This window comes from Sus scrofa, chromosome 2, assembly GCF_054392235.1.
Source record: "Sus scrofa isolate SSC_HxYL_T2T_F1_AM1 chromosome 2, Sscrofa_HxYL_maternal_Yorkshire_Landrace_v2.0, whole genome shotgun sequence".
NCBI lineage: Eukaryota > Metazoa > Chordata > Mammalia > Artiodactyla > Suidae > Sus > Sus scrofa.
Genome location: NC_139384.1, coordinates 117,336,657 through 117,358,166, shown reverse-complemented (window position 1 = coordinate 117,358,166; position 21,510 = coordinate 117,336,657). Strand labels below are relative to the sequence as shown.

At 33.2% G+C, this 21,510-nt stretch overlaps 1 protein-coding gene across 4 annotated transcripts in view; it reads left to right on the top strand.

Annotated features, from left to right (window-relative positions):
* The window catches only part of ST8SIA4 (ST8 alpha-N-acetyl-neuraminide alpha-2,8-sialyltransferase 4), a 91,817-nt gene that overhangs the window by 3,684 nt on the left and 66,623 nt on the right, over positions 1-21,510 (top strand). For all 4 annotated transcript variants that reach the window (XM_085009780.1, XM_085009782.1, XM_085009781.1 and 1 more), the window contains 2 exon segments: positions 3,037-3,168; positions 13,306-13,563. In XM_085009780.1, coding sequence (XP_084865906.1) covers positions 13,460-13,563 — 104 coding nt within the window. In that variant the 5' untranslated portion in view covers positions 3,037-3,168; positions 13,306-13,459.

The following is a 21,510-nucleotide window of genomic DNA, read 5'->3' as shown; positions in this document are numbered from 1 at the left end:
CACTAGATGATCACCAGTATTAGTTCTGAAACTTATGATAGAATTGACAGTGGAGATAAGCACTCATACTTAAGAGTATTTCATTGTCAGCAGTTAGTTCCAGTTTGTTCTAAGGTAGAATCCACTCTTGAAACTCAGGAAACCAGAATCTGTATGTTATTTCATAGGTGAAATTTGGAATTCTACTAAAAGCCATAGGCAGTAAAGGTAGTACATCTCATCTTTATTTTTAGTTGTTTGGCACTTAGATAATGAAACACGAAATTGCCTGCTGTTTGTGTTCTAGCTCAGGTTGATGTAAGTTCTTTTCATTTAAATGACTTCAATTTTTATATTAAAGAGGAAATTTAACCTAAGGGAACACTTACATTCCCAAGCCAAGTCAAGAAGAGTTTGCAGTAGGGTTGAATGCTGGGCTTTGGGGGACCTGATTCATGAAACAAAACTAATCATATATGTTATATACTGCAGAATTAATAGAAGAAATTTAGTGATGACTTGCAACTCATTTCAAAGGGAAAAATACATGTGAAGACTAGTAACATAACTGCTGATTATATACTGCAGAATTAATAGAAGAAATTTAGTGATGACTTGCAACTCATTTCAAAGGGAAAAATATATGTGAAGACTAGTAACATAACTGCTGATTAGCTTCACATAGATGACCACTTAAGTGGGGTTTTTCCTAGTTCCACACAAGGAGCAATAATTTATATATTGCTATATGCTGCATTATTTATTTTATATGTGCTGTAATTTTTCCTTTAGAAGTATGTATTGAATCTTCCTGTGCCTATAGTCTCATGCCAGAAATGTTTTTCAGTGCAGCTGTTGAGCAGTCCTGTCTGATCTGGAATGAGAAACTGGTAGGCGGTGGCAACATCCTTCATGCCTTGAGTTCACAGGAAGGAAAAACCTTTTCTAAGACTGAATACTACCAAGGTCACAAGGGAAAGATCCCTCGGGACCCCTTTAACTCTGTACAAATAAGTTTGCCCAGAGCCTCAGATTTCAGGAAGCCTGGCCTTCTTACACATAAATGTAAATTCCATTGACTTCAAGGAGATGTGTGACTAGTTGTAGCTATTTTCATTCAAAATTATTTCCAGTGATAAAAGTCTGAAATTTGACTTATCACCAGTTCAATGAAAATAATTCAAAGAGCAGAAGAGTAATATGGTAGTATTTCATTAATATAAAACTAATTTAAACTTTTAAACCAGTTTTTTTTAATCTTAGAGTTTCTAAAAACACTCTATACATCATAGCAATCATTCTGCCTTATAAAAATGTATCTTTATCTACCTGTCAGTAAAGCAATCTTCCGCACATATTTAAAATGCCAGTTTATTTCTCCTATTGGAGTTTATTGTTGGTGAAAATAATTATCACAATGTGTTAGAAAAAGGTAATATTGACAGGGCAGTAATTAGTGAGATGAAAATTGGAAAGATCCCTACCCCTAGAAAGGATGAGTGTTTGGGTCCATATCCTTGAAGACACATCTCCAAAAGTGTGAAGGTTAACTTTGTGTATGTCCACATTTTCATTCATATGTAGTTATTACCATTAGACATGTAGTATAAAAATTGACCCTGGGCCACTGAGTAGTAAGTGCATCCTATGTTTCTTTGCATCCTAAATGACCTCTCTAAAATGACTGTTATTAACCATGCATAGGTATGCAAGTATATCATTTTCATCAGTAGGCAGCTTAAAGCATATTAATTTTTATACAGTTCTAAATTTCACAGGGAGTAGTTGCATTTGATGCTTTAAATTGCTTCAAATTGGAACTATATGTTTAAAAACGAATGCAAACCAAAATACCAAACAATAACCCTCCAATTACAGAATTCATCTAGCAGCTGTTTCACAGGCAATGTTCCCATTGATAGTAGAGGAAGATTGCCTACATAATAGACATAGATTTAGACTTTGTGACTGAGGAAATAGCTGAGTTACTTTTTAACTATGTTTTTGAGAGTCTAAAAAATTAAAAGGTGGCATGTAAAGAAATCTAGATATTGAAAGTGCAATGCCATAAACCAAGAAATAGTTTGTTAAACAATAAATACTTTCCTGTATAAAGGTCCTAATGGTCTAAATGCTGTCATAGGTATCTGTCTACCACTAGCACCCCTGCTATTAGGATGCCACGTGATATAGATGCCTGATGATATTGATTGGTGGGGGTAGCACAGTTAATTTTTTTTATAATAGGAAATACCAGTAATAATGGCTACTGCCTGAGTTTTCTCCCCATTCCTATCTCTACCTCACCACCATCACTGTCAGGAAAGCATCGTGTGCCATTGAGATGTTTTAAAACCAATGTAATTTTAGAAATTAGCCCTCAGTTGTGCTGTATAAATTACTTTTATATGAAGAGTCTCAAGTAATCCTCACAAAGTCAAAGCATATTAGATAAACTTGTTTTTTGTTTTGGGGTGTTTTGTTTTGTTTGTAATTTTCAAGCTAAGGATAAGGCCACGGTGGCCCAGAAAGAGAATACTGTCTAAGGACATGTAGGCTAGCAAGTGACAGAATCCCAGACCTGCCCAGATCACCTGATATCCAAAGTCTTCTTACTCCAGAACAAAAGCTATCTCCATTGTTTCTCTACCTTTTCTGTGCAAATAACATTACAATCTTAGGAGTCACTGTTTTACAGATGCAGGAGAATTGACCAAACATCCTGTCTCTATTGTCCAAACACAGTAGGGAGGGAGGGACTAAAGGGGAACAGAACTTTGAAGAGTTTTTTTTTTTTTTCCTTCAAATAACACAAAGGTCTTTTCTTTATATGAAAATAGTTTTTTTCAAATATAGTAAGTGCAAATGATTGTCCTGATAAAGTTGTATTTACCTAATCTTTATAATACCTTTCATCATACTCATACTTCTCCTTCCAACATGTGGAAAAGTTGTATCTACGGTTTGTCACCAGTAATCTCAATCAAGTTATGCATTATGCTACTTATACAGAATGCTTCTTACTTTCACAAACCTAGCGTTTTTGCTTTGTTTCAGAGATGGCGAGCTGTGTTTGAGTCGATCACTTGTCAATAGTTCAGATAAAATCATTCGAAAGGCTGGCTCTTCAATCTTCCAGCATTCTGTAGAAGGTTGGAAAATCAATTCCTCTTTGGTCCTGGAGATAAGGTAAGTTTCTTTAATAAGGCATAATAAATTTCACATTATGTTCTAGAATACGTTGGGCTTGGCAAATATATTGAATGCTTGATTTATAGTTTAAGTATGAATAATAAGAGTGAACCGTCTCTACTTAATATTGCTCACTGAAGGATGTGAAATCATAAAACTGAAATCATTATATAGTCAGAAATTTAAGGATGAGTATGTGAATTTAAATATACTATCTTTGTACTAATGGAATAAAATATTCCACAGAGTCCTAATATTTAACATACTTTACCCTTGTTACTCAGGATAGACATATATTTTGAGAATTATCTCTAACTTCTTTTAAAGTGTGCATAGCAATTCATAGTAGGCATTGCAGCAAAATGAATGTTGAAATATACTTGAAAGAATGTCTGGAAATTAAAGAGGTGGAAAAATAATATAAAAGAGAACATATATATATATGACTGACTTTGCTGTATGGTAGAAATTGGCACATTGTAATTCAACTATAATTTTTTTAATTAAAAAAATGTAAATAAAAAAAAGGAATGGTGCCATGAAACTGAAGGAATGGTTAGACTACTTTGTTTTAAAGCTTTCCAGGTGTCTGGAATGGAAACAGAAATCAAACCATGGCAATATCAGGTGGAGTATGGTTGTTTTTGGTTTAGGGTTAACTTTGTATACTTGTAGGCAGGGTACAAGAACAAGGAGAAGAGTAACATATGATGTAGTGCACCTCTGAAGGAGTTTATACATTGATATCATCTGAGTAGAATATGGTTAGCAAACAATATTTATTTCAACTGGGCAAAAAGAGACTTAAAGCAGTATGTAAAAATTAGGAGTCCTTATAAAAGTACAGATTTTATATGCTCTTGAGAAATTGAAAAACATGACAACTCTGGATCCAGATTCTGCCTGAGAACTCGATGGCTGCTGCCAGCACTAACCATGATCTCTCCAGTTTGACAGTTTTACACCTGGGCTCCCTTTTCTCATGATACTTACCTGATATCTTCCTCAGTATCTCAACCTCTTATACCCACAGTTGAATTTAGAAACCCTGTCAGAGATGAGATAATTATCAGGAAAAAAACTACAGAAGGTAGGACTAGATGGTGTTAAATGCAGTATGGTTAAGATTAGAACAGAGTCAGGATTACTGTTTCTTAGAAGTAGATTGGAAAAAGAGAAATATGGATGATTAAGAAAGAAAATATTAGATCTATAAGGATGCCTAGAAAGAGAATGTTCAAGTTTGGATGATTTGGCAAAAAAGGTGTCAGTTAAGGCTGCATAGATCAAGTAAAGGAAAGTAATGCAAGAAAGCAATGTCAAATAAGAAGTTGTAATAGTTTAATATATCTAGCTATGCTAGGTAATATATTAGATAAAGTTTAATAAATAAATACATAATTGATAATTGTTTAATTAATATAACTAGCCATGCCTTCCTAGTATCTATGAAAAAATGAAAATTGTAGATGTGTGTGAGGCTACGTCTGCTGCTATTATTAAGCTATTCAAGCTAAGTGTATTTAACATAAATTGACACAGGGAATTCATTATTGCACATTCACAGATTGATGAAGGTTGCATTCATATCTTTGAGGGTGATTGATTTTCAGTTATAATAGCTAATATATATGAATGAAATGTTGGTACTCCTTTCATATGGTTCTCCTTAACAGATGAAGAAGTAAACAATAAAATAGTGAGCAAATACTGAATAATACATCCAAAGTGGTCACTTCTTTACAAGGAAATAACAATTTCTAAAACAATCATTGTAAAATGTACAAACAGTTCATAAAAATTATTATTGCCTATAGCAGTAGTGACCAGTAAGTATCAATCCATTTGACATTTATAATAAAAAAATTAGAATATAAGAATATCTGATTATTGGCTTAGCTTATTTTTTTGGTCTATGCTCAGGCATGCAAAAATTCCTGGGCCAGAGATCAAACCTGTGCCATATTAGGAACCCAAACTGCTATAGTGACAATGCCAGGTTAACTCACTGAGTGACAAGAGAACTTCTGGCTTGGCCTTTTTTAAAGTTATATTTGAAATTAGTCATAAAGTATTTCAGGTTATTATTTTCCTTTGTTTTTCCCATATGTCTATAGCATTTATTAAGAAGCATATTACTGAGTGGGTATGGGTGTATTTTACAAGTGTTTTCAAAATCCTACTTTGAAGTTTTGATTAAGACATTACAACTAATCAGTTTTGATCTTACATGATTGAACTACACTTACAAATCTCTCATTTTTAAAATGAGCATTAAACTTATGATGCTCTTGTGACATTCCTAATAAATTATTTATCTATTTGCATTAAAATGTGAAACAGTCCCTGAAGATAAATTATTTTTCCCTCCATTTGTAGAAATGATTTTCTTTCTTATTGTTAATTCTTCCAGCCCTGTATGCACTCTGCTGCTTTCACAATCACATCAAGAATTGATTCATATGTATTCATCCAACAACTGTACCTGTGGGGAGTTGTTTGAGAGATAGTTCTATGTGTTAGCTCATTGCACTTTGAAAATTCATCAAGATTTAGGAAACTTGGCCCTAAAAAGAAAAAAAAAAAGATTTAGGAAACTTTATGCATTCCACAGCTAACTTCACAATTAAATTAATTAGCTTGCCTTAATTTTATAGGTAGTAGTTTGTTTTTATTATTGTAAGCTAAAAAAAGACACATTTAAGACACATGAGATGTTGTGAGTGTATTTGTGAACCTTGTACTGAGAGATTATCTAGTCATGTGTAACAGTTGTGACTTGACGTTTTTTATCTTTGGGTCTTTTTTTTTTTTCTCATTTTTAATATATTAAATAGAAACCTAAAGAACGACAATACCAGATATGGAAGTATAGAAATATGGGAGCTCAGCTACTCATAAGGAAAGATTAAGCACATCATAATTAATTAGTCAGTAAACATATTTTTAACTCTTAGTGTCATCATATATTAAAGTCCTTAAATAAGGTTTGCAGGTTGACTAAACATAATTGCAAATTTATATGTACTTCCCCTATCAAAAACTATTTGCTGTTGCCTGCATTGATTTACTTTAGAAAAGATCTGCTTAACAGTTCTTCTGCTTACTTTGTTCAGTGGAGCACATCTTGGGTCTCACGGCTTGATTTTCCTAAAGTCAGGCCTCAAAGCCAGGCCTGTCTGACTGTAGAACGAAAGCTCTTATTAGACAAATTTTTTGGAAGACTATCTTTTAATCCTAAAAAAGCATACTGTTAAAATGCATCTTTATGAAGTATACAGGGGTTGTATTTTTTTTGCTCTAATGAAAATATAAGGTAGTATTTCTCTATTACCAAATGGGCTAAATATCAAATGGCCATCTGAAGTGTAAATTAAACCAAAAAGTGCTTTTCTTCAAGCTTTTTGAGGCAGTTTGGCCTTTTCATTTGGTTGTCTTTACGATTTTTCTTTTGATACTAACTAGAATATCTTTCTTATAATAGCTAACATTCTAAGGTCAGAAGCCCTAACAAGACTACAGGCTTTTTATTTTTCTCCCCCAGTGTTTTGAGGCACATTGCCTTGTAGAAATAATCTTTTGAGGCAAAAAATTGTGTGTTCTTTCTGCTTTTTATAGCCATAATGAAACACTTGGCATTTCTTAAGCTGTTTTTTTTTTTAAACAAATTATGTCAATAACAATTGAATTGATTCAGTGATTTTTGTCTAGAGTCAAAAGTTTATAAAAATTGATTCCTAATATCTGTATCATTACCTAATTTGTTTCTCAACTTGTGATACAATCCAGCTATAAAATTTTCCTCATAATACTTGCTGATGGAGTCAACAATGTCATTTAGATTAAGTTTTAGTTGCCACTGCACGTGTGCTTGTTGTTGACAGGAAACCTACAGAGAAGAAAGAGTGGCACCTGGTGATAGGTTAGCTATATTTAACATTTCACAAGTGAAAACAATGTTTAGTAAATTAATTCTCCAGGACTCTGCAGCTGCTCTTTCAAGGGATGGGCAATGTTGAGAGGGAAGTTCTACTTGAAAATTCAGTTGAAAAGTTTCTATTTAGAATCTGTTCCTGTCAGTTTAACAGTCTAAACCAACCTTTCAGTTTAAGCTGACATTGCCTAACAAAAAATAATCTTTATGACTAAGTTTTTTAGTCTTACTAAAAGTGAAGCTTTTTTTCTGATTCTTTCAGTTATCTTTATCTTTAAAACAGTTGCTGAATATGGGTGTTTGTTTTTCTGATAGGGTTTCAAAAAGTTCACTTACGCTTACAAAATGACAGTTAAGACCTGTAAAGAATCTTAGATTTGTTCTTTTAAGTCACGCACACAAAATAAAATCCCCTGCTTTAAATATCTGGTAATAACGACCACATAGTGGAAAAACTTATGCTGGTAGTCTTTGTATAAAGCATTGGCTTTGGTTGATTCGTGTTTCTTGAGAGCCCATAAATTCCTTTTTCTCTCTCTCTCATTGTAAAGTAATCTTGTTTAACCTACTCTTTTCATTCGTGTCAGTTATCATCTGAGCAAAATGAATATGTGCTCCTTAGAGATACATGTGGTTTCAGTTCAACATAAGAAAGATTTTTTCATGCTTCCAATGACATTTAGTTAGTTATATTTAAGCACTAGAGTTTTGTTTTGTTTTTTTCTCATAGATTTATAGTCTGGACAACAACTAAACAAATCCATAGAACTTTTATAGTCCTTTATTCCAATAATCTAAAAAATGCCTACAGCCTGCTCTAGAGGAAAAAAACAAAAACAAAAATAAAACTAACTTTTCTTTACTGTTTCCAAAGAAAAATATTAAGCATTGAAGTCACAATATTATTCACTCATAGTAATTGTTTTCAGTTGTTCTTACATCCTACCCCAGGAATCTTAGCTCAGATAATTTTCCATGCCTAGATCTAGGCCCTAAAATAGAAACTAAAAGTGTGGTTAAATGTAAGAAAAAGATCACACTAGAGATGTTCAAGGTTTCCTTCCCCCTCCCCCTCTTTTAGTTTAAAAAGGCAATTCTACACTAAAAATTGTTCTAAGTTTTGCCTAAGGAACTCACATTTTTTATGTTGTGATTAGTCTCTGTGAATTGGTATTTTGCATTCTGTCTTGGAAAGATTTTTACTATCTTTATGGCTTCCATTTAAAAAATAAACTACTCATAGAGTTCCCTGGTGGACTAGTGGGTTAGGGACCCAACGTCGTCACTGCTGTGGCTCTGGTCACTGCTGTGGTGTGGGTTCAATCCCTGGCCTGGGATCTACAGCAGCATGCTATGGGCATGGCCAAATATTTCAAAAATTAAAAATAAAAAAATAAACTACTCTTGAGCTTATAACGCAGCGTTGGAAGAATACATACAATAGTATCATGTACACTTAATGATTATTTATCTCATAAAGCATTATATTCTTGTTGAACTCTTATAGTACACTTTGCTATATCAGTCTTTCCTAACAATGAATAAATTAAAGGTGTACTATTACACTCAGGGATTTAGAGGACTTATGTTTGTAAATATTTTTGGTGCTAACTTTCTATAACACAGCAAAGGTGCTGTATTGGAAAGTCCCTCTTGCTATCAGTTGACAAGCATTTAAGTATTAACTTTTTTATGAATAACAGGATTTTCCCTTTGGATTCTAAACTAAAGAGTTCTTTCAAATCTGGACCTCTAATATCTTTGCTTCATGCTTGCAAACATGCCACTACTTGTGAGTTACATGTTCAAAATGATAACACCATCTAGTTTGGTGATTTGACCACATCCGTGCAGTCTTTATTTTAGAGTCAGGCTTGTCATTTTCACAGGAAATGGAAAATAAATTTTTGAAATACAGATGTCAGGCACTGCTTAAATTTTTCACCAAACAACTAAACGGTAGTTAATATATACAAAAGTTGATTGCTGCTCTTGCTACTTGTTAACTTTTGTGACAAACCTCTGTGTTTAACATAATGAAAGACTTCTGTTTTCTGCATTTCATACTATATGTTTGCTAATTTCACAAGCAATTCTCTGCTTATGTAGTCTGTACTTTGTTGAGATGACTATTACATTGTCTGATTATTTGTATATTTTTTGACTGTCCCCCAGGGCATATGGGTGAGGGATGGAATCCAAGCTGCAGCTACAACAATGCCAAATCCTTAACCCACTGTGCAGGGCCAAGGATAGAACCCCACACCACCAAAGACAACTGAAAGATCCTTAACCTGCTGTGCCACAGTGGGAACTCCTGTATTAATTTTAAACTTTCATTTGTAGGGCATTTATATAGATTTTCCTGTATAAATTGCCCTCCTTGCAAACCTGATACTCCAGATATTTGAGAAAAAAATTTCAAAAAATATTCTCTTTTTCAGAAGGCTGATAGGCATATTCCTTGTGTATAAAATCTGATCAAATTAATTTTCAGTCATCTGGTTTTCTAATTAGATCACATGTTAAACTGGGACCTATTTGAAGCAAACCGAAATAAAAAAAAAAAAAGGAAAGATACGTTATTTTACATCCCTCCTTGCTAGTCATAATTCTGGCTTCTAAGTATGATTTGGGGAATTACACTTTTGGTGGAGTGATGGGACGAGATGATAGTTTGTGCTCAGTGATGAAATTTACAAATAGTGGTGACGCTTAAATAATAATGGCATTAGAAGAAAAATATGTCTATCACATCTTGAATGTTTAATAATGACATTGTTTTTAGCACTCTGAAAATACAAGCTTGTAGTAAAAGCACTTCAATAAATAATATCCAACTTTCAACCCAGAAGAGTATTTTCTCAGATTGCCTCTAGTTGATATATATTTACTAGCTTGAGAACCAAGCAGTCCCAGACTTTTTGTAAGGCAGGTCATAGATTTACATGTTAATATCAATATAATTCTCTCAAAAACCTAACTAGGCTCCTGAACTATTTCCTTGTAGTTAGTTCTTGACATAAATACCCACCTAAAGTTCCTTCTGAATACAATTCCTCTTTTTTTTTTTTTTTTTTTAGGGCTGCACCCGTGGCATATGGAGGTTCCCAGGCTGAGGGTCAAATCAGAGCTATAGCTACCAGCCTACACCACAGCCATAGCAACACGGGATCCAAGCCTCATCTGCGAGCCACACCATAGTACATGGCAACACCAGATCCCCAACACTGATCCAATGAGTGATGCCAGGGATCGAACTCATATCCCCATGAATACTAGTGGGATTAGTTTCTGCTGCACCACAACAGGAACTCTGAATACAATTCTTTAGTCTTCTGATTCTCCCCTAATTATTCTAGTCTATTCCTCTTTCCCCTCAATTTATTGACAGCTACTCTTAAGTCATTTGAATCTGTAGACTTAAAGGAGAAGGCACCGAGATGACCCTGATTTATAGTTGTATCTCTTGCTAATTGGGTTATTGGAAACATTTGAGTGCCAATTACTGGACTTTCACACAGTTTAAATTATAGGCTGTTGCCAGAGATATTTTTCTCCATCTCAGGTTCTAACTTGGCTGTTTCATGCTTGACTTTGCCTCTTTTAGGATGTTGATAAAAGGGGCAACCAACATAAAACAATATATAAGCACTTGTCAGCAAGTTTTCCAAAGAACAATAGGCTTAAACATATAGGATATGACCCTCAAATTATTATAGGCAACAGTTTTATTAGGTGTTATCCCTGTTATCCCACGTCATGCCAAGGGTCACTAGTTTTCTAGCCCATCTGATATACATACATATATATCAGATAGGCTAGAAAAAGTGACCTAGCCAAGGGTCACTAGTTTTCTAGCCTATCTATCTGATATATATATATAGTAGATAAATAGTGTAGAAATTTTCTTATTTTCCATTATCTAACTTAGCATATGGATGTATGTTTATGTAGTATCTCACATCTTGTATAAATTTATTAGTTATGAAATAGGCTAAGCTTCCATTGAGACTTTAAAATTAAGTGAGTCTCACAGAATAGGAGAAAAATCTTTGCAAATGAAGCAACCAACATAGGATTAATCTCCAAATATACAAACATCTTACACAGCTTTATATATATATATATATATATATATATATATAAAGCCCGATTGAAAAATGGTCGGAAAAATTAAATAGACATATCACCAAAGAAGACATACAGATGGCCAAAGGTATATGAAAAGATGCTCAGGATCACTAATTATTAGAAAAATGAAACTGCATGAAGTACCATATCACACCAGTCAGGATGGCCATCATTAAAATGTCTATAAATAATAAATGCTGGAAATGGTGTGGAGAAAGAACTCTCATACAGTGTCGATGGGAATGTAAGTTGGTGTAACCACTATGGGAAACAGTATGGAGGCTCCTTAGGAAGCTAAGAATAGAGTTGCCATATGATCTAGCAATCCCAGTCCTGGGCATATATCCAGACAAAACTGTAATTCCAAAAGATACATCTACCCCTGTGATTATAGTAGCACTATTCCCAATAGTCAAGACATAGGGACAACCTAAATATCCATTGACAGATGAATGGATAAAGAAGATGTGATATATATCTATACAATGGAAATCTTATCAAGCCATAAAAAAAGAATGAAATAATGCTATTTGAAGCAACATGGATGGACCTATATCATACTAAGTGAAGTAAGACAGAGAAAGACAAATATCATACGATATTAATTATATGTGAAGAGTAATAAAACTGATGCCGTCATGGTGCAGCGGAAACGAATCCAACTAGGAACCATGAGGTTGCGGGTTCGATCCCTGACCTCGCTCAGTGGATTAAGGATCCAGCATTGCTGTGAGCTGTAATGTAGGTCACAGACGTGGCTCGGATCTGGCATTTGCTGTGGCTCTGGCTTAGGCTGGAAGTAACAGCTTCAATTGGACCCCTAGCCTGGGAACCTTCATATCCACAGGTGCAGTCCTAAAAGGACAAAAGACAAATAAATAAATAAATCAGAAACAAACTCACAGATTTTGAAATCAAGCTATGGTTGCCAAAGAGGAAACTGTGGTGGGGGGGATAAATTGGGAAGATGGGATTAACTCATACTAATGTATATAAAATAGATAACTAACAAGGACCTACCATATAGCACAGGGAAGTCTATTCAGTGTTCTGTAATAACCTATATAGGGAAAATAAAATGGATATATATGTATAATTGATTCACTTTATTGTACATCTGAAACTAATGCAACATTGTATATCAACTATAATAAAATTTTAAAAAATAGTGCCTAATATTTGTAAGTTCTCCATAAAAAAATAAAATACATTAGTTTAAACAAGTTGGAAGTTTCATTCTTTCTCATATGGCGATGCCCTTGATCCACTCATATCCTGTTTAAGAAAACGAATGCACATGACCAAATGCAGCTGCACTTGGGTTTGGAAATTTGGAAATGTTCTAGCTGAGCATCCATGTGCCCAGGTAAAACTTAGAAGATTCAAATATGAAAACAAAGAAGGGAGGAAAGGACATTGAGGAACAATTAGTTATCTCTGCCATGCATGGCCCAGGGTTCTATCTGTCCATCTTTTCCTCTATTGTATCTGTCTTACATGCAGGGTTCTTGGCTTGGAAGAAAACCTTCATATAAGTCATGCTGTAGTTTTAACTTTTTTTCAAATAATTATAACATACACACGATTTGAGTGTGTTAATTTTATTGGGAAATTCAGTCTTTTTAATAGAGTTATAACTAAGGTGTAATTCCAAACAATTTCAAGTTTTTTTTCTTTTCACCTTAACTAGACAACATGAAACAAAATAGATGACTATTGATAATTAAGGCTAGCAGAATACTATCCAATTAAGCAAAGTCAGGTTGTGGCAATTTTATTTAATAAATGAACTTCTCGCTATATTTTTGATAGATGGGGTTTTTTGATTCTGCAAGTTGGTATGTATGCTCTGTATTTGTTTACAAAACCATTGAGAAACTATGTGCAAATGATTTTTTAAAATATATTTCCTGTAGAATATACTTAATTGATTGGTTTAACTATCACCTGAAATTAAACATTAGATTTACAAACTTGCGTTTTATCGTGAATAGTTTGTAAATGATATCACCAGTCCTTGAATATGTTCTCGTTAATGAAAAACTTTGCTTGTATTTCATATATAGGAAGAACATTCTTCGTTTCCTTGATGCAGAACGCGATGTCTCTGTGGTCAAGAGCAGTTTTAAGCCTGGTGATGTCATACACTATGTTCTGGATAGGCGCCGGACACTAAATATTTCTCAGGATCTGCACAGCCTCCTACCTGAAGTTTCACCAATGAAAAATCGCAGATTTAAGACCTGCGCAGTTGTTGGGAATTCTGGCATTCTGCTAGATAGTGAATGTGGAAAAGAGATTGACAGTCACAATTTTGTAATAAGGTGAGCTTTCTTCTATTCCTGGGGATTGTAATTTTGTCAAAGACTTTATACTTAGGAGTAGAAAACTAGCAGAAATGTTTAAATCTAATATTAATATCAAGAACTACTGAAAGCTGAAATATTTTTCTGTAATATATTTATATGTATAGTATCCAAATTTACATTTACCCTGGAATATAAAATTAAAATTATTGTATCGTTGAAAAAAAAAGGTGATCTTGTGGCAATAAGATTCGCACCAGCTTTTTTTTTTTTTTTTGGCCAAATGACAATTTTATTAAATTTAATACACAGAAAAACTATTTTATTCACTAAAAGAAAGAATTATTTTTTCTATTGGTGAGTGAATTCATGTAATTAATTATATTAAAAATCCTATTTATATGCAATAAATTATGCTAACTTATTAATAAAATTATGAACATTGCTGTATAATGATGTAACATGTAAGTTTACTTTTGGAATGACAGCTACTTAGCATATTATTAAGAACACAGTTTAATAGGTTTTTATTTGATATCGGGTCAAATTGCCTTCATTACTCTTTATACATGGTATTTGTATATATTAGTATATATTCGTTTTTTAATTTTCTCACATAATTAAGCATACCTGTTGATTTTCACTGATGGTCAGCAGATATTTGATGAGTCATGTGTTTGGATAATTTTAATTAACTGTAAGAAACACAAACATAGGATTATGATGACTATGATGACTGCAACTAATGTAGGTATTAGTTGGCACCTTTAAATTCTCAATTCTTCTATCTGAGTAGTTTTTTTACTTTAATTTAGTTATCCAAAAAATTACTGAATATATTAAATGTATATACTGAAATATGGAATACTATGATATAAAAATAGATATGAAAACACTGATTTTTCAGGCTGATAAATAATTTTAAATCTTGAAGATATTCTGGAATCTATTCTGGGAAAGTATAGATCTTCAAGAAATCTTTTGAAATGTAATCTTAAAAAATAAATATAATTAATTATATAAGTATTAATCATAAACAGGCAACAGCTTTTTATAAAATGGTGTAGCCACAAAAAAAATTATAAGAGAACACTCTCAGGGAATACAGTTCATAATAATGAATATAACTACAAACATTTTGCCTTGTTCTCAGTTGGATATGGGGTCAGAGATTGATTTGACATCAGTTGAGGCTTTGAAAACCTCAACTTTTAAATTGATTGAACTGAGAGAAAGACCCTGTCAGCATAGAGATATACCAACAAAATTGTGTGCAAAAAGGAAGCAAAGATATTTGGTAAGAGAATGATAGTGGAAGTAATGAGCTTCAAACATTGAGGTCTGTGTGAAGTATGGTTGTGGAGAAAAAGTTAGGCTTCTGGAATTTCTGAAGAGACTAAAATTAGAAGGCCAGTGAAATAAAGAAGGAAACATTTTAGAACATAGTAGAAATAGTTGCAATGTAAAGGAGAGAATTAGTGAAGTTGATTAGTGCTGGAGGGATACAGGATCCAAATGTGATCTGATTCTGTTCCTGTACCCCTTTAAGCTTTAGCACTGGGATTTACAGAACCCATTTGTTTCAGCCTCACCTCTGACTCTGAAATTAAGATTGTTGTGTCAGTTAACACACCAGTCAGATCACAGAATTCTCTCTTCTTTTTCCTGTGGTGAGGACAGTTAAAATCTAGCATTTCATCAAATTTTGAAGTTGATAGTACAGTGTCTTTGACTGTAATCACTATGCTATCTACACGTTAGATCTTTAGAACTTATTTATCTACCAGTCATTCACTGGTAGTGAATGTAGTGTTTTTAGCAGTAGAAAGCCAAGAGGTCCTTTATACTTTTCTAAGCTACGGTTATTTTAAAAACTTACTTAACAGGAACATATTAGTGACCAAACCTAAGAGTCTAGAACACCAAGAAGTATTAAAGACATTGAGGGATAAGCATATTAATGAAGGTATGAAAATTACTGCCAGAATTATTTTGTTTTTTTCTCTTTTTACTGGTTTCCAAAAGTAGAAGTTGAAATGTTCTAGCTTAAAATATATACTAGGGAAGTGCTGTTTAGGATTAGGTTTTGATTTTCCACAAAAAAACTTTGACAAGAACATCCTTAGCATTAAAACCAAATAATCCCTGCAGAAAAACTTTTCTTGTAACAATATCTACTTGGTGAACTCATTCCTTTGAGTCTCATGGACACAGGGGACTTCAATGACATATCATTATACCAGACTTCCATCCTTTCTAAAACTCTCATCTCTCATGGCATCTGGCTTTCGTTTGTGTGCCAAATATCTTTTCTTTCCCTGAGTATATGTGCCCTTTTTTTAAAAAAAAAAAAAAAACTGTTCAAATGTCTCCTCTACTTTAGAACATTAAAAAGGATTTTTGCTTTAAAACTCAAAGCCCCATTCCTTGAAATATTTTTCTTCTATATCAAAATGGTTAAAATTGTTACAAATTTTAGTAACAGTCTTTAAAATCTTTCAACTTTCTAACCTTCCCAGAGCTGTATTGTGTGTATGCGTACTATACAGAGTTTTGTTTGTTTGCATGAATAGCCTATGGTTCCCAGTTTGCTTCCCGTTTTTCTTGTTGGATAGTATGTTTATTATGGGAAAGATATTCTTAAGCCTGTCTGCTCACAGAGTGCACTATTAGTTCCTTGACCCCTCAAGGATCAGATTTACCCAGGTATTAGCATTCAAGTTAACCGCTAACTTTATTAAGCAAAGCATCATTTTTAGATAAAATCTTCATTCAGCCTTGGTTATATGTAAACTTTTACTTTATTTTTTTTAAAGTGCTTTAAGGAAATAAAATGCTGTCTTCTTTGTTTAATGATGTGAGGACTGCATTGTTACATGCAAACAGGAATCTTTTGCTTCAAACAGTTACCCTATTGAGAAGGGCAAGGCACAGATACATGGCATTATTGTTCTGAAGTGTAGTTTTGGAGAATGTTATTTTTAATATTTTGCAATGTTTTTAAATAAGCCTGTGGAAAGTGTTCATGTTGTATGAGTGCACATATGATGGTAGCAACACACACACACGGTCATACATTTTTTCTCCTAAAGAGATTCTCCCCCAGTAGCTGTTTGTATCATAAGTTAATCTATTAAAATAAATGCTGGGTTTGATAGGATATTACACAAAATAGGAGCCCTGATCAGTATCATTACATGATGTATAAAGGGGAAAAAGAAAATCAATTAAAGGCTCTCTTTGATCCTCTAATCACTGACTAAATATTGAACTGATTTGTAGAGTCTAGGTTTCATATTTGTCAAAGTAACAGAAAAATGAACCTAAGAGAAATATTTTTATTTCTTAGTAAATAATGCCCAAAATGATAATTCAAATAGTAGTGTTATGTCCACTCGATCCGTATCCTTTGTATGTGCAGTCCTCAAGACACCTAGTCATATTTCCTCAATCTGTGAGTTACATGTTGCGAGGAGGTCAGGATAGAGAAACACGGGTGGTCTGTCACTCAGATTGAAGATATCTTGGTTCTCTTGACTTGGTATCCTTCTTATAGGGGAAATTCATAAAAGATGATAAAATTCTGGCGATGTTAAAGATCTTGTCATATAGCTCCAGATAAGCAAGATTTTAATTTAACCTGGTACTGATATGTTATAAACCTTGCCTAATCTGATAAACATATGAGACACTGTCCTATTGATACTAAATTCTATATTTGATAGTTGGATGGCCTGATGTATGTTAAATATTGGAAAGAGTGAGTCAGTGCTGCAGAAGAAAACCATTACCCAGTATAGGGTCCAAGCAGAGTTCATTGTAGGTGATATTGGAGTAAAAGTTTTTCTATTTTAGTTTTCTAGGTTTCTTTAGAAACTAAGATTATTGTATGAATTCTTTCTCTATTCCTAGAATGTGACAGTTTACCTACTCACAGAACCCACAGAGTGATAGAATTGCCTTTATGAAATCTCAGCCCTAAGTTTACCCAATATATAATTATTTATCTAAAGGTATGCTGTAAAATTTCAAGAATTTAGAGTTTAGAAGATAAGTTATATATCACTAGAAGTAAAATAACACAGGGTTAGAAACCTCCTTTCATGCAATCTTTTTAAAACTATCTCTGAATCCTTACTTGAGCCTTTTATAAAATTTTCTGTTAGGAATAAAATTATTATAACAGTGTATATCTTACATTAAATAATAAAACTAGGGGTGAAAATTTTTTGGATTTTGCAAAATGATATTGAAATTTCTCTTAAATTTTCCCACATTTATTTTTTAACTTTTTTGAATAATTTAGTCCCATGTATATTTACAAAAAAAAAAATGTATGTTCTAATATTTGTATTCTCAATACTCAGAAATTTTTTTCTTGTTTTCTTTTTGGTTTATAGGGCCTCACCTGCAGCATATGGAGATCCCCAGGCTCGGGGTCTAATTGGAGCTACAGCTACTGGCCCATGCCACAGCCGTAGCAACGCCAGATCCAAGCTGCATCTGCAGACTACACCACAGCTCTTGGCAATGCTGGATCCTTAACTCACCAAGTGAGGCCAGGGATCAAACCCACAACCTCATGGTTCCTAGTCAGATTTGTTTCCGCTGAGCCACCATGGGAACTCCAGAAATTTCATAAACTTAACAGTAGTGCTTTTCTATTGAAAACAAAAAAAAGTAAGATATTTCCTGATATTAATGCTGAAAGGTGGTGGAAAAACAAGTCCTCATTCCATCTTCCCTGGTCTTCTCTTCCCCCCACCTTGGTGTGGAAAAGTGATAGTACATTCTTTCCATTCTTTGAGCTAACTTGGAATTGTAAGAAGTGTCAAGCAGCCTGTCAGTACTGGTTTTCTGTAGAAGAAAGACCATGTCCAGCCTGATCCTAAAGTCACCCTGGTCCCACAGTGTACTCTCTTTGATATTATACAGAGGACACTGGGAGAGGAATTAACAGTTGCAATTGGTGACTGATGTTTTTGACCATCAAATGCCACTTCCCACTGTGCTTAAACAGAGATACTAGACATAATGAATATGACTTGAGTGATTCAGAAATGGTTAATTAAGAGCTACAAAACACTTTTGGTCATTGTTTTGGCTGGTTGGAATTTAAAATTTAATTTTGTTTATTTCTTTCTACCTTCCTTTTCTCCATTCTATCGTGTCCTCATCTTCCTCTAGCCAAGACAACTATATTCTATTTGCTCATTTTTTTCTTTGTTAGTTAACCTCCTTAGTTCCTGCCATGCTTGATGAATGCCCTTCTAATTTCCTCTTGGTTCATATTTTTTCCCAAATAATACAGGAACAGCAATGAATGATCACTTAAAATATACATTTAAATATATATGTATATATGTGTATGTATGTGTGTGTGTGTGTGTGTGTGTATTTGTTTGCTACTCAGATTGTTTCTGAATTACCAGCATTGACATCACCTGGAAGCTTGTTAGAAAGAAATACAGAATGTCAGAAATTGCACCAGACCTGCCGAGTTAGAATGTGCATTTAATCACAGTACCCAGGTGATTCTTAAGGTTTGCTAAGTACAGGACTTCTCAGAATGAATGCTCTAGAGAAGCCAGAACTCCCCAACATGTCTCACTTATTTAGTCTGTATCTCAGAATCTAGCATCAAAATTGATACATTGAAGTATGAGCTATTTATTTATTGAATGAAATAACGTAGGATTTCAGAAAGTTTTAGTTTGTGTTCATGTATTGTTTTCTTAAAATTTACACAACATTGAATTCCAAGATGAATATGTAAGAGGAGTCATATGTAAGGTCATTTATGGCACTTAAACCCTTAACATTTGAAAAGAAAATACAGATGATATATGGACTATGATGATATACTGCATGATATACTATGCTGAATAGTATAGAGGAGTGTCCTAGATATTGGGAATCGGAAAAGCTGGATTCCTGACAATTACTAGGATCACTGTGTTGTAGAGCTGAAACGAATATACTATCGTAATTCAACTATATACTGACAAAAAAATAAAATGAAAAATATGAAGCCAGGAAGTACATTGTTGGGTGAATAGCTTAGTTTTTAAATATATTCCAAATATCCAGTGATAATAATAATAATAGGTCTATCATTTTGAAATGATTCTCTAAATATCACATGGAAAATATAGTAAAGAAATGCGTAAACTGTAAATTGAAACTAATGATGAAAGATACTAAAGCATATCTTGCTTGAAATGTTGTAGTTGGAAGTTAATTTAACACATTTTTTGATAGCCATGACCATTGGTTAGAAATGCAAAATGCTAATTCTCACTGTCTTATATAAACAAGAAGAAAAACCTTCCCCAAATTTATCAAATATACATATAGTTGACACTGAATAACATATTAGATAATATGAAATGTGAAGACACAGGAACATGCCTCAGATAGGAGTGTCTATAATGTCTAAGTATATAAAATTAGAAATAATTGTAGTGAAGAGATATATTTCTTCAGGAAACTAAAATAATAAGATAAAAATGTTTTACTTTATGATAACATAGCTTCCTAAGAGAAGGGAAGAGATATTTCATAAAAGAAAAAAATGGAAGAATTGACTTACTTTGACTGATACAATGCATTTTTATAACTCAGTCAATGCTTGATTCTCCACTGGTGGATAATTTTTAACTAACTTTAAATCATCCTCTTTGACCTTCTATGCTTAATTTTTATAGCAAAATATACTCTTTTCTGGGAGAGAAAAATGCTTACTTTTCTATGTGTTCACAAAAAAATGGCCTTATTTTTTTTCCCTTGCATTCTCACTGAGATTATTTGTCCTTAACTCAAATGTTTCAACTGAAAACAACTACATTTCTGGTATGGAGCCTGGAGCAGTGCATTATAAACATTTTTTTAGATCTTATTGATTAAAATAATCATCTTATATTTTAGAAAGTTTTAGTTTGTGTTAGAAATAGCAACATTGCTTATGTGATATGTGCATTAGTTTGTACTTTATTTTTACTTAGTATTTTATTCATAGTTTTGATCTATGAAAATTTTGTGCGTTTTTTTTCTTTCCTATTTTATGGCTGCACCCATGGCATATAGAAATTCCCCCAGGCCAAGGACTGAATTCAAGCCACAACTGTGACCTGTGCCTCAGCTACAGCAATGCTGGATCCTTTAACCCATTGTGCCAGGCCAGGTATTGAACTGGCACCTCCACAGGGACCCAACCCACTGCAGTGGGATTCTTAAATCACTGCGCCACTGCTGGAACTTTGAAATTTTATAGCTTTTAGAAAACAATTATCTTTGTGACTTCTGTTGATTTTAACCATAAAATTCATGTTCTGGGTAGAAATCAGAATTTCTATTTCATTCTAATTATTTATGATTTTTAAAATTTAACTTAAAACCAAATAGAGGATTTGTTATGGATTGTGATGTGAGGTAAGGCTCTAACTTTTTATTTTCCAAAACTATCACTTCTTGGTTAAAAAGATTTTATCTACAAGAAACTTTTATTTAACGGAAATGGCAATGACTTAACAAAGTATTTTAAATTTTAAAACATTATTTTAAAATACCTGCTTCATTTGCTAAAAATGCAGTATTATAAGCAAATGCAACGTCTCATTTATCAATTTAACAAGGATATTTAAAATCCTTAATATTCAGTGCAAAGTTATATTGATAATTGGCACTCCCGTGAAATGCTTTTTAAAAAATGTAAATTGACATAACTTTTCTAAAAATTAAGTTGATAATGTCCACCAAACCTTAAACATAGTGGATTCTTTTATTCACCATTTCCAGTTCTAGGAATCTGTCCAAATGTGAACAATTGTTTAAGTATAATTGCATTTTATAACACACAGCAAGAAAGGATGAGTAAATCACTGCACATCTGGATGATTAGTCATTCAACACATGGGAAAGAGGAATCTCAGGCAAAGGGACCAGTAAACACAAAGACAAATACTT